Source organism: Aethalodelphis obliquidens, unplaced genomic scaffold (genome assembly GCF_003676395.1).
Source record: "Aethalodelphis obliquidens isolate GAN/ISIS:26980383/991018 unplaced genomic scaffold, ASM367639v1 scaffold18, whole genome shotgun sequence".
NCBI lineage: Eukaryota > Metazoa > Chordata > Mammalia > Artiodactyla > Delphinidae > Aethalodelphis > Aethalodelphis obliquidens.
This window is the reverse complement of record NW_020837962.1, coordinates 19,972,290-19,985,211: the sequence shown is the minus strand read 5'-3', so window position 1 is coordinate 19,985,211 and position 12,922 is coordinate 19,972,290. Positions and strand designations below refer to the sequence as shown.

General features: G+C 41.8%; 1 protein-coding gene and 1 non-coding gene across 3 annotated transcripts in view; both read right to left on the bottom strand.

Moving 5' to 3' along the window:
* LOC113626476 (kinesin-like protein KIF16B) overlaps positions 1-12,922 on the bottom strand; it is a 280,843-nt gene that overhangs the window by 39,073 nt on the left and 228,848 nt on the right. For both annotated transcript variants that reach the window (XM_027118145.1, XM_027118146.1), the window contains exon 25: positions 177-260. In XM_027118145.1, the coding sequence (XP_026973946.1) occupies positions 177-260 (84 nt within the window). The remainder of the gene's footprint in view (positions 1-176; positions 261-12,922) is intronic.
* On the bottom strand, positions 4,912-5,019 carry LOC113626661 (U6 spliceosomal RNA). Its single transcript, XR_003435216.1, has one exon. It is a non-coding gene; the product is annotated as a U6 spliceosomal RNA (small nuclear RNA).

The following is a 12,922-nucleotide window of genomic DNA, read 5'->3' as shown; positions in this document are numbered from 1 at the left end:
ATTTTCAGTAAACTGATCTCATTACTTTACAATCTGCTGCTGCCACCTCCTGTGTTCATGAAGCAGCATCTCTCCATCCGTGAACAAGAGTTAAGTGTTTAAGAGGAAGAATTCTCACTGGTCAATCAGATGGCAAACTTTCTGCACACAGAGAAAGAAAAGCTTAATTCTGTTACCTCTAACTGACTTCGCCTCTCAGCAATCACACGTTCATCCTTGTTTCCAAATAGTTTCTTTGGAGGGAATTCAAGAGTCGCGAGCTGAAATACATATTTTATAAGAGAGGCATTAGTATCACACCTGTGAACTTTGGGCTATTACTAATCCATTATTTGGAATCTCTATCATGGTGGAGGGGGGAAGAGAAAGAGGTTGGAAGTTTAAAGATGGTAGGGCCTGCCTTGCTTAGCCACCAACCGTGTGACCTTGAACAGACCAGGCAAGGCTCCACAAGGGTCACCCGAGAGGCAGGATGATGGGGCCTCAAAGGAAGGCCAGACTTAAGTCTCAGTGTTTTGTCCCAGACGACATAGTAGACTCTTTGCCAGGTGGTGTTTCACATGTTTTATTTTTTAAAACACAAGTTTGTTCTTCTTTTAGTCCCCTTCTAATACTAGAATTCAATTATATTTGTGTTGACATAAGAATTTGAAAACTCAACAAGCATACTACCTGAACATTTTGTAAAAGAGTTCTGTAAACTTTCCATATTGCCTTAGACAGCTATTACTGCAAACGCAGATGGCCCATGTGAAAAGGCTTCTCTTTCGATCTTTTCTCCTTGTCTCCTAGAGAATAAAGATTTAGAATTGGCTGTAGCCAGGTCTTGGAATTTCATAGGTATTTTCCTTATGCTTCTTTTCTTGGAAGTATAAAAATCATAACAAAAAGGTAAGTTTTCTTATAGACGCCAAGGCAAGAAAGAGCTCTATAATCTGCCAGAAACCTGACCAGCTCGCGTGGATTTGGTTGAATGAACGGTGAGCGGCAATGATCGCTGGTGTTGATGAAATTCACTCTTTCCTTCCTTCCTCGCCCTGTCGGGTTCAGACACACTGAGAGGTCAACAAAGAGTTATCAAGAAAAAAAAAAAAAGAATATTTCTCCCACAATATAGGTCACAATGTGCCACAAAATTCCTACTTTATACATATGCAAAGCTTGGCTGATTTAAATTTATATTGCCACCGTGGGAATCAAAAATTAAGAACTAACATCTGTATGTATAGGACTTTGAAAACTTAGTACCAAAGGAGAATATACATACGGCAAAATGCACATATCCTAAGTGAACAACTGGCGAATTTTCAACATCTCAACACACTGTAACCACCACCCAGATCAAAAGAGAACACCCCCGGCCGCCCAGGAACCCCTGGCACTCCCCTCCCGCTTTGTAAAAGGCTGGCGCTAGCCTGACTTCTAACAGCATGGTTTAGTTTTTCCCATTTTTCAGCTTCATCATATGGCACGAACCCTTTTGTGTCCACCGTCATCGCTCTACCTCATGTGTGCGAGGTCCACCCATGTTGCCATGTGTAGCAACAGTTTGCTCATTCCTGTGGCTACAGCATCCCACCATGTGAACATTCCACCACTGGTCTGTTCAGTCTCTGGCTATTGGGCTTTTGGCTAGTTTCCACTTTCTGGCCCTTAGGCATTGTGCTGTTATGAACATTTTCCTGTAGGTTTTCCATATGTTTCCTATGAACATATGTAGGGATTCCTGCTGGTCATAGTCTGAAGGGTGAAAATGCTAGGTCATATGGAATGCAAGTGTTCAGCTGTACCTGAAGTTATCAAATGGTTTCCCAAAGCAGTTTTACCACCAACACTCCCACCAGCAGTGACTGAGAGACGCAGTGGCTTCAGATCCTCACCAGCGCCTGGTGCCGTGGTCTTTTCCATCTTGGCAATGCTGCTGGGTATGCCGTGATTTCTACTGTGGTTCAGATTTGCATTTTCCTAATGAGCCATGATGTCGAGCATCTTTTCACATGCTCATTGACCATCTGGTTACTCATTTGGGGGAAGTGTCTGTTCAACTCTTTGGGCCATTTTTCATTGGGATATGCCTTTTTCTTATTAAGAGTCATTCTTCCTTTTCCCTCTCTTCGAGGTGTCTTTGATGACTTTAGAGCCCTTTTACAAAGTTAGTGGAAGTCAGAAGTTTGCTCCTTTCAAACTCAAGTGCTCTTTCTACCCCAAACCTTGGAGCGGGTGGGGTGTGGGACCTCCTTCTCCTTCTCTCACCAATGTTCCAATTTGGTTGCCTACAGGCAACTTTAAAATCTGTTCAAGGTAAAGTGAAAGGTCATGGGCACCGAAGTAAGACAGACCTAGTTTGAATCTTGACCACTAACTAGCTAACTACTTTGTTTCTCTGAGCCTGAGTATTCTCTGCTGAAAAAAAAAACACAGGCAATGGTAGTAAACGTTACCGGTTATCTGTGAAGATTTAGTGAAGCAATGCCGAATGGGCCTTAGCTACTCTTACTGTTTACTAGAGATCTGGTAGTTACTAAGAACGCAGCATGCCACATCCCTGGTTCCCTCTCCCCATCCCTGGAATGGTGATGTGGCTTCAGGGAGCAAAGGGGCTTCTGGAACCCTGACTTCACTGGCACGAACACACTTCCCATATGTTGCAGGTTAGAGAAGACAGGTACCCAGAACGTGTCTTCTGGGCTTCGTCCAGCCCCGATTTCACCTTGTACAAATGTGTTCCCCCAAACGCAGTGATGCTGAAGGCTTGGCAAGCATGCTTTCACAGTTGGTTGTTTTGTCATTTTCTTATGTGGCTGATGAGGTGACGTGGTTTCTGTCGGGGGAAATTTACAGTCATACTTGCATGCTCGCTCGGAACTGGTGCACTGAAAGGACCCTCTGGCAGCTGAACTAGGTGGGAAGCAAGCATTTAAATTTCCTCGTAGTCAATGGTAGTATGTACTCCACCCTGGGATGGAGGCTAGTATCTTGTGCTACGACGATCCACCCTGTGAAATAACTGTATAAATTATCTATAATACAGATTTTAGGAAGAAAAGGGCAACCTTAAATGGCACTGAGGCACATAATCATAGGACTATAATATTCAACAATTTAACTTCAGAGATAAAGAAACACAGGGTCAGAGGTCAGTGACTTAGAATGGTTCCAAGTCATGGGGTGGCTGAGTCAAGACGAGGAACCAGGACTGACTCTAGGTTTTCATAACAAGGCTGTAAAGTGTGTCCGCAGAGTATGGAAGACCCTTCTGAAGTCCTTGAGAACCTAGGACCCAAATAAAAGACAGTAACCCCTCCCAGTGTGTATTAACCAGGAAAATGATGGACAGCTGCTGGCAGTAGTCAACAGGCCCACCAGGAGCTGTCAACAAACCTCACTGAGGACCTGCACCAACAAGGGAACAGGAAAGTGACAGGGGTCAGTGACCACGGTGGGGAAAACAGGAACGGGATGGTCTGGAGGCAGGGTCCTGGGAAGTCTGTCCTGGGATTATTAGCTCCTGTCAACTGACTCCTCACAAAATAAAACATAAGAAGGATGGAGGTGAAGTGTTGGAGGGAGGGAGAGAAGGAACGGGAACATAAGTTCCCACGTGTTAGGCTTCGCTATCTGTAAGCTCTTAGGTTGAATGAGATGAAATTGCCAGTTTTGAAGTTAAAAATGGTTGAATATCAGCAATTCCATAAGGTTAAACCCCTTATAAAACTTCTGACATTTTAATTTAAACATCTTTATTGGAGTATAATTGCTTTACAATGGTGTGTTAGTTTCTGCTGTATGACAAAGTGAATCAGCTATACATATACATATATCCCCATATCCCCTCCCTCTTGCGTCTCCCTCCCACCCTCCCTATCCCACCCCTCTAGGTGGTCACAAAGCACCGAGCTGATTTCCCTGTGCTATGCAGCTGCTTCCCACTAGCTATCCATTTTACACTTGGTAGTGTATATATATCCATGCCACTCTCTCACTTCGTCCCAGCTTACCCTTCCCCCTCCCGAGTCCTCAAGTCCATTCTCTACGTCTGCATCTTTATTCCTGTCTTGCCCCTAGGTTCTTCAGAACCATTTTTTTTTTAGATTCAATATATATGTCTTAGCATATGGTATTTATATGTCTCTTTCTGACTTACTTCACTCTGTATGACAGACTCTAGGTCCATCCACCTCACTACAAATAACTCAATTTCATTTCTTTTCATGGCCGAGTAATATTCCATTGTATATATGTGCCACATCTTCTTTATCCATTCATCTGTCGATGGACACTTAGGTTGCTTCCATGTCCTGGCTATTGTAAACAGAGCTGCAATGAACATTGTGGTACATGACTCTTTTTGAATTATGGTTTTCTCAGGGTATATGCCCAGTAGTAGGATTGCTGGGTCATATGGTAGTTCTATTTGTAGTTTTTTAAGAAATCTCCATACTGTTCTCCATAGTGGCTGTATCAATGTACATTCCCACCAGCAGTGCAAGAGGGTTCCCTTTCCTCCACACCCTCTCCAGCATTTATTGTTTGTAGATTTTTTGATGATGGCCATTCTGATTGGTGTGAGCTAATACCTCACTGTAGTTGTTTTTTTTTCCCCGGTACGCGGGCCTCTCACTGTTGTGGCCTCTCCCATTGCGGAGCACAGGCTCCGGACGCACAGGCTCAGCGGCCATGGCTCACGGGCCCAGCTGCTCCGCGGCATGTGGGATCTTACCGGACCGGGTCACAAACCCGTGTCCCCTGCATCGGCAGGCGGACTCTTAACCACTGCGCCACCAGGGAAGCCCCTCACTGTAGTTTTGATTTGCATTTCTCTAATGATTAGTTGAGCATCCTTTCATGTGTTTGTTGGCAATCTGTATATCTTCTTTGGAGAAATGTCTATTTAGGTCTTCTGCCCATTTTAAAAATATGGAATGCTTCACTAATTTGCGTGTCATCCTTGCACAGGGGCCATGCTAATCTTCTCTGTATTGTTCTAATTTTAGTATATGTGAGCACAAAACTTCTGACATTTTTAAATGACCACTAGGCCAAAGATACATTCCCAGCTGCTTTTACCCACCAAGGGTAAATATTCTCAGTTGAGGGATTGTTGATTGGCTACATCTAAACCAATGTTCTTTCAAAAGAATGTTCAAGCACTCAAAAAATAAAACAGAACTAGAAATATCTTATATTTTAAAAATGCAACACTAAAATAGCCAAGGAGTTGGGGAAACAGTAACAGTACAGGTGGCACGGAAGCCATTTAGGGGCCAGTAGTTGTTGACACAGAAGGGATTAGGTTGCTACTCTCAACAACAGCCTGTCTTTTGAAAAGAAAAAAAAAAATAAGACCATCATAGTCTTTACTTGGATTAAAGAGCGCAGGAACTGCTGCTTCATTCTTACTATAAAATCCTTATAATCCTTTGTATCTTCACTATTATATAAATCCTTAGAAGGGTTTAGAAATCTGGGGTAGAAGAGAGGCCTGAACTTTTTCTCTCCCCAGGTACAAAGTGACCACCTCATTTATTTTGAAACAGAACAGCAAAAGCAATCCTCTGTAGGGTTCATTTTCGGATTGTGAATTATTTAAAGTGTCCATATGTTTTTAAAAACGTACAATTTACCAAGATAGAAAGAGCCACTGGTCAGGACAAATAAGGTGCCTGGAGAGCCAAAAAAGGAAAAGATCTCGTCTATTTTGCAGAAAGCGCTGCTGTCTGAAAAGTAATATTTCCAACAAATTAAGAATACAAGAGAGGCTCAGAGAGGGGGTGACTGTCCCTGACTTTTCCCCTCATGTCCTACATACACTGACATCTATTGTTTGTTTGTTGGCTTCTTAACCTAACAGCAAATTGAAAATAAAATCAATGATATAATTTGTACATTTACATTTCTTCTCAAGTTCTTTTTAGTTAAATTTTTTTTCATTTTTATCGCTTCATTTTTGAATCTAGCAGATGGTCGAGATCTGATTTCCATGAGAAATGCTGTCAGGAACGGTAGAAGGCATCCGTGGGTGGAGGAGAGATTCCTCTTTGATTTCCTTTGTAACCTCTGACAAAGGAAATACAGTGTCCTACATTTCTAAAAATTAAAGTTCCTGAAGTTCCATATTCCTCACACCTACTCAATTCTAAAGGAACTCAGATAAATATTTCTGATTTATATAAAAATGATCAAGATACTTGGGACTCAGTAATGAGGAAAAAATCATTTTCTTTCTTTTTATAAGATTTCATTTTCTGTCAGAACCAGCTTGCTAGTTTCTACCCGAAAAGTATGTTGGGATTTTTTATCGGGATTGTACTGAATATACAGGTCATTTTGGCAAAAAGTGACATCATAGAGTCAAGTACACCATTCCATGAAAAAGTAAAAAGATTTCATTTTCATAAAGAGCAAAACCCATCATTTCCCCCTTATAACTTTCACGGATAAAGTCTCATGTTAAAAAAATATGATTGCCGCGGAAATAATCTTTCTACAAACCGTAACACCTGATGGAGCAGCTCGGGTTAAAGCTCGGGTTATTTGCATCCCTTCACACCTTCAAAAGCACCAAGAACGACAAGAGATGAAAAGCAGAGTTCCCTGTCAATCCCTGAAACTAACACAACATTGTAAATCAACTATACTCCAATAAAAATTAAAAAAAAAAAAAAAAAAAAGTAAAGACTCTGACTCCAAAGTAGGAAACCACTGCAGCCCACACGCAGGCCAGCAGCCGCTGGGAGCCCAGCCTCCCTGTCCTCCTCTCCAGGCCACAGGCCACAAGCTGTCCACCAGGGTCGGCATCCAAGCCCCCAGGTATTACATGACGCTGATGTTAAAGACTAAAGCTGGGGACACGGAGAAGGTGGGGGGAACCCACAGCAAAGAGGAGGGCAGTAGGGGCCTGTGCGGGGAGAACCCAGAGCTGCTCAAGGTGTTGGCAGAAAAAACAGGCCAGAGGCAGGCACCTGGCTTTACTGCCACAGACAGTGACCCACTGACCCCGCGAACACCAGAAAATAAGATATGCCTCGATGCAAAGGGAAAAACTGGTGGAAAAAAATTCAGAAAAATTCCAGGCAAAGGTTTAGGCGTGTGGTAGCTTGCTGCCTCCCCTTCCCCAGGGTCTGTCCCTTCCTTGTCCCCATGATTCACTGGTGTTTTCCCCTAAAATTAGTCCATTTCACTTAAAGATGAGAAATAATTAGAAGGAACTGCAACTGAACTATGAATAAAAAGGGTAGGTGAGGAGATACTGAATAAAAGAGAAGCAAAAGGCAGATAGAGAAGAGGTACAAGAAGGACTGACCAAAGACAAGAAGAACTCAGGGAAGAAATTATCCACAGTCTTAAGGAACCACAAACACCCATAAGAAAGAACCAAAAGCAGGAAGCAATACACAGGTTGAAAGAAGAGACTACAGTGGGGGGAAAAGGGCAGAAAACTGAGCCAGCTCATGGAGAAATGGCTGATTCCAGGACTGGGATGGGGACCACGTAAGATGAGCCCAAAGCATCTTGTAGTGCCAGAGATCAAGGAAGTGCTCAAAACCAAAAGCACACTGGGGATTCCCTGGTAGTGCAGTGGTTAAGAATCCGCCTGCCAATGCAGGGGACACAGGTTCGAGCCCTGGTCCAGGAAGATCCCACATGCCACGGAGCAGCTAAGCCCGTGCGCCACAACTACTGAAGGCTGTGCGCCTATGGCTTGTGCTCTGCAACAAGAGAAGCAACCGCAATGAGAAGCCCGCTCACTGCAACAAAGAGTAGCCCCCTGCTCACGGCAACTAGAGAAAGCCCGTGCACAGCAACGAAGACCCAACGCGGCCAAAAATAAATAAATAAAATAAATTTAAAAATTTTTAAAAATTAAAAAAAGAAGAGATGGAAGATGTATTTAAAACCAAAAGCACAATGATGGGAGTGTGTCACAGGGACACAGGTGCCGATGCAAAGAGCTGCTGCATACGGCCTAAGTTGGAAAAACGTGAAAAACAAAATTTTTAAAAATGTATTGCCTTAAAACCCAAAATATGATGAAATAAACAAGTAAATAAATAAATGGGGAAGAAGAAACAAGCCACCCATTCAGAAGAATTCCAAGTAACTAATGTAGATACCCCACCCTCCAGGAAGTGGGGGCATCTCTCTCCACCCCTAAAACGTGGGCTCTGCAGAATGTGTGCTGTGCAGTGCCTTCCTTCCCAAGAGAACAGTATAGAAAGGGGGGAACCAAGGAACCTCACAGGGGAGAAACCTCAGCCAGGAGATCAAGGTCAATCTCAACAGGGATAAGTCGCACTGATGGTGTGTGTGTCCTTCATATGATGTGATGATAATGACACTTTACCTCCGTGGTTTTTCTCCCCCAAACCCAAATGTCTAATCGTGAGAAAAACAGGCGTATCCCAATTGGGACCATTCTCTAAAATACCTGACCATCATTCCTCACAATATCAAGGTCATTAAATATAAGGAAAGTCTGAGAAACTTTCACAGCGAAAGGGAGCCTAAGGAAACATAGTGACTGAATGTAATGTGGTATCCTGGATGGGATACTGGAACAGAAAAAGGATATTAGGTAAAAATTAAGGAAATCTCAAAAGTACAGACTTTAGTTAATAATAATAATAATGTATCAGTGTTGGTTCACTAGTGGTGACAAATGCCCTATACTCACGTGATCTGTTAACAGGGAAAGTGGGTATGGGATATATGAAAACTCTGTATTACCTTCACATTATTTTTCTGTAAAACTAAAACTATTCAAATAGGATTTCTGGTTTCTGATCTGATACATAAGGAGCTTAGAAGTTGTGACGTCTGTCCTCACAAGAAAAAAAAACTGAGAAAACTGAAAATCAAGAGCGCTTCCCGGATCCATCAGAGAATTAAGGCCACAGGGCAAACTACTGTCCCCCATCCGGAGAGACGGAAAGGCAGAAACAGAGAAGCACGGCTTAGCTGGTGCTGAAGCTCACAACTGCAGCCAGTTTTTGTAGGAACACTTTAAACTGCAATCGACGAACTGCTGGAGGCTCAGTGTAGCCTAGTATGAGCGTTAAAAAAACTCCAGAGGAGCTGCGTTTTCCATAACTTTTGTGACGTTTACCTCCAGAAGTCCCACCAGATTCTCACTGTGAAGAAGAATCCCTTTGGTTCTGCAGAAGGTGCTGGGGGCGGAGATGGTGGGGTGGTAACCTTCTGAAATACACCCAGAGTGCTCTGCCCTCAAGGGAAACTGTTTTCCCAGAATCTAACCACTTTGGGTTTTACCAAAGCCCAACTGTTCGGTGGGCGGGGGAGTGGAATGCCCCCTGCAGGTTTCACTAAGAGACTGAGACCTAATCACAGGCCTACAGACCCTCCAACACACACATCCCACCACCAAACCAACAGGGCTCCTGCAAGACAACGGGACTGCAGCTAAAGGAAGCGCGAGCCTCAGGCTCTATTTAAGAAGCTTCTGGGAAAACCCAAAGACAATAGCGGAAACACAAACAAGGGCACTTGAGGACATTTTTGCCACTGACACCACAGCCAGGGCAATTGTAGCCTATATGGTAGCCAGATAAATACAAAACTGCATGCTAAAAACCTATCTACCTCAGCTCCATTCACATGACACACCACCTTTCAACAAAAATTACAATGCATGCCAAAAGGCAAAAAACAGTCTGAGACTATTCTAAAATGAAAAAAGCTGATTGAAAAAAGGAAATCCAGTGCCTCCACACCCTGCACCCCTGCCCCCTCCTCCCCCACTGTCTACATGCTCAAAAAAAAAAAAAAAAAATGAGCAAGAAGAACTCAAGAAAGAGATGAGAGAAACAAAAACAGGAGAAGAAAAACAGTAGTAGAAAGTCCCAGTAGAGGAAACAAGAGTAGCATGAAGACAATAAAAACACAGGTTAGCCTATGGCATATAGAGCAGAGAAAATAACAAGGCAAAATGAAAAATGCTAAGGGAAATGAAACGTGACCCAAGAGGTTTATAAGTAACAGAGAAATGTCTTTAAAGTGTGCAGTCCACGGGCAGACGTTCTCAAGCGCGTAAGAACTCAGGTAAAACACATCAAGGTGAACCTTTCAAAAACGTACAGGATGACCAAAAATATCCAACCAAGAGACAGCACGATGCAAGGATCTCAGGAACGAAGAAACCACTGTAAATACCACCTCTACTTAAACCCACAACTAAGACAGAATGGTGCATGATTTATGTATAAAAAAGGAAACTACACATAATTTATGTATAAAAGAATGTGCTATATCGTGACTTTATAATTTTTAAAATTGGGTAGGTGGGAGTAAATACAATGTGATAATCTTATCTTTGTTATGAGTCAATTGATTATTTTTTTAATTTAATTTTTTTATACAGGTTCTTATTAGTTATCTATTTTATACATATTAGTGTATAAAATATTATACATATTTTATTATACACTAATATTATACACTAATTTATACATAATAGTGTATAAAATATTATACACTAATATACATACATATTAGTGTCAACCTCCAGATTCAACCCACCACCACCCCACCCCCGACTTTGACCGTTTGGTTAATAAGTCTGTTCTCTACATCTTTGTTTCTATTTCTGCCTTGCAAACCGGTTCATCTGCACCATTTTTCTAGATTCCATATATATGTGTTAATATACGGTATTTGTTTTTCTCTTTCTGACTTACTTCACTCTGTATGACAGTCCCTAGGTCCATCCATGTCTCTACAAATGACCCAGTTTGGTTCCCCTTTATGGCTGAGTAATATTCCATTGTATATATGTACCACATCTTCTTTAATCATTCATCTGTCGACAGGCATTTAGGTTGCTTCCATGACCTGGCTATTGTAAATAGTGCTGCAATGAACACAGGGGTGCATGTGTCTTTTTGAATTATGGCTTTCTCTGGTATATGCCCAGTACTGGGACTGGTGGGTCATAAGGTAATTCTATTTTTAGTTTTCTAAGGAACCTCCATACTGTTCTCCATAGTGGCTGTATCAATTTACATTCCCACTAACAGTGTAAGAGGGTTCCCTTTTCTCCACATCCTCTCCAGCATTTGTTGTTTGTGGATTTTCTGGTGATGCCCATTCTAACTGGTGTGAGGTGATACCTCATTGTAGTTTTGATTTGCTTTTCTCTAATGATTAGTGATGCTGAGCAGCTTTTCATGTGCCTCGTGGCCATCGGTATGTCTTCTTTAGAGAAACGTCTATTTAAGTCTTCTACCCATTTTTGGATTGTGGTGTTCGTTTCTTTAATATTGAGCTTCATGAGCTGTTTATATATTTTGGAGATTAATCCTTCATCCATTGATTTGTTTGCAAATATTTTCTCCCATTCTGAGGATTGTCTTTTCATCTTGTTCATAGTCTCCTTTGCTGCGAAAAAGCTTCTAAGTTTCATTAAGTCCCATTTGTTTGTTTTGTTTTGTTTTTATTTCCAATACTCTAGGAAGTGAGTCAAAAAAGATCCTGCTGTGACTTATGTCAAAGTGTGTTCTTCCTATGTTTTCCTCTAAGAGTTTTATGGTGTCTGGTCTCACATTTAGGTCTTTAATATATTTTGCGATTATTTTTGTGTATGGTGTTAGGGAGTGTTCTAATTTCATTCTTTTACATGTAGCACTCCAGCTTTCCCAGCACCATTTATTGAAAAGACTGTCTTTTCTCCATTGTATATCCTTGCCTCCTTTGTCATAGATTAGTTGACCACAGGTGCGTGGGTTTATCTTTGGGCTTTCTCTCCTGTTCCACTGACCTATATTTCTGTTTTTGCACCAGTACCACACTGTCTTGATTACTGTGGCTTTGCAGTATAGCCTGAAGTCAGGGAGTCTGATTCCTCCAGCTCCGTCTTTTTTCCCTCAAGATTGCTTTGGCTCTTCAGGGTCTTTCTTTTGTGCTTCCATACATATTTTAAAATTTTTTGTTCTAGTTCTGTAAAAAATACCACTGGTAATCTGATAGGGATTGCACTGAATCTGTAGATTACTTGGAGTAGTACAGTTATTTTCACAATATTGATTCTTTCAATCCAAGAACGTGGTATCTCTCCATCTGTTTGTGTCATCTTTGATTTCTTTCATCAGTGTCTTACAGTTTTCTGAGTACAGGTCTTTTACCTCCTTAGGTAGGTTTATTCCGAGGTATTTTATTCTTTTTGTTGCAGTGGTGAATGGGATTGTTTCCTTAATTTCTCTTTCTGACTTTTCATTGTTAGTGTATAGGAATGCAAGAGATTTCTGTGCATTAATTTTGTATCCTGCAACTTTACCAAATTCATTGATTAGTTCTAGTAGTTTTCTGGTGGCATCTTTAGGATTCTCTATGTATAGTATCATGTCAACTGCAAACAGTGACAGTTTTACTTCTTCTTTTCCATTTTGTATTCCTTTTCTTCTTCTTCTCTAATTGCCACGGCTAGGACTTCCAAAACTATGTTGAATAAGAGTGGCAAGAGTGGACATCCTTGTCTTGTTCCTGATCTTAGAGGAAATGCTTTCAGTCTTTCACCATTGAAAATGTTTGCTGTAGCTTTGCCATATATGGCCTTTATTATGTTGAGGGAGGTTCCCTCTATGCCCACTTTCCAGAGAATTTTTATCATAAATGGGTGTTGAATTTTGTCAAAAGCTTTTTCTGCATCTATTAAAATGATCATATGGTTTTTTTTTTTTTTTTTGAGGTATGCGGGCCTCTCACTGTTGTTGCCTCTCCCGTTGCAGAGCACAGGCTCTGGACGTGCAGGCTCAGCGGCCATGGCTCACAGGCCTAGCCGCTCCACGGCATGTGGGATGTTCCCAGACCAGGCCACGAACCCGTGTCCCTGGCATCAGAGGCAGACTTTCAACCACTGCGCCACCAGGGAAGCCCGATCATATGGTTTTTATTCTTCAGTTTGTTAATA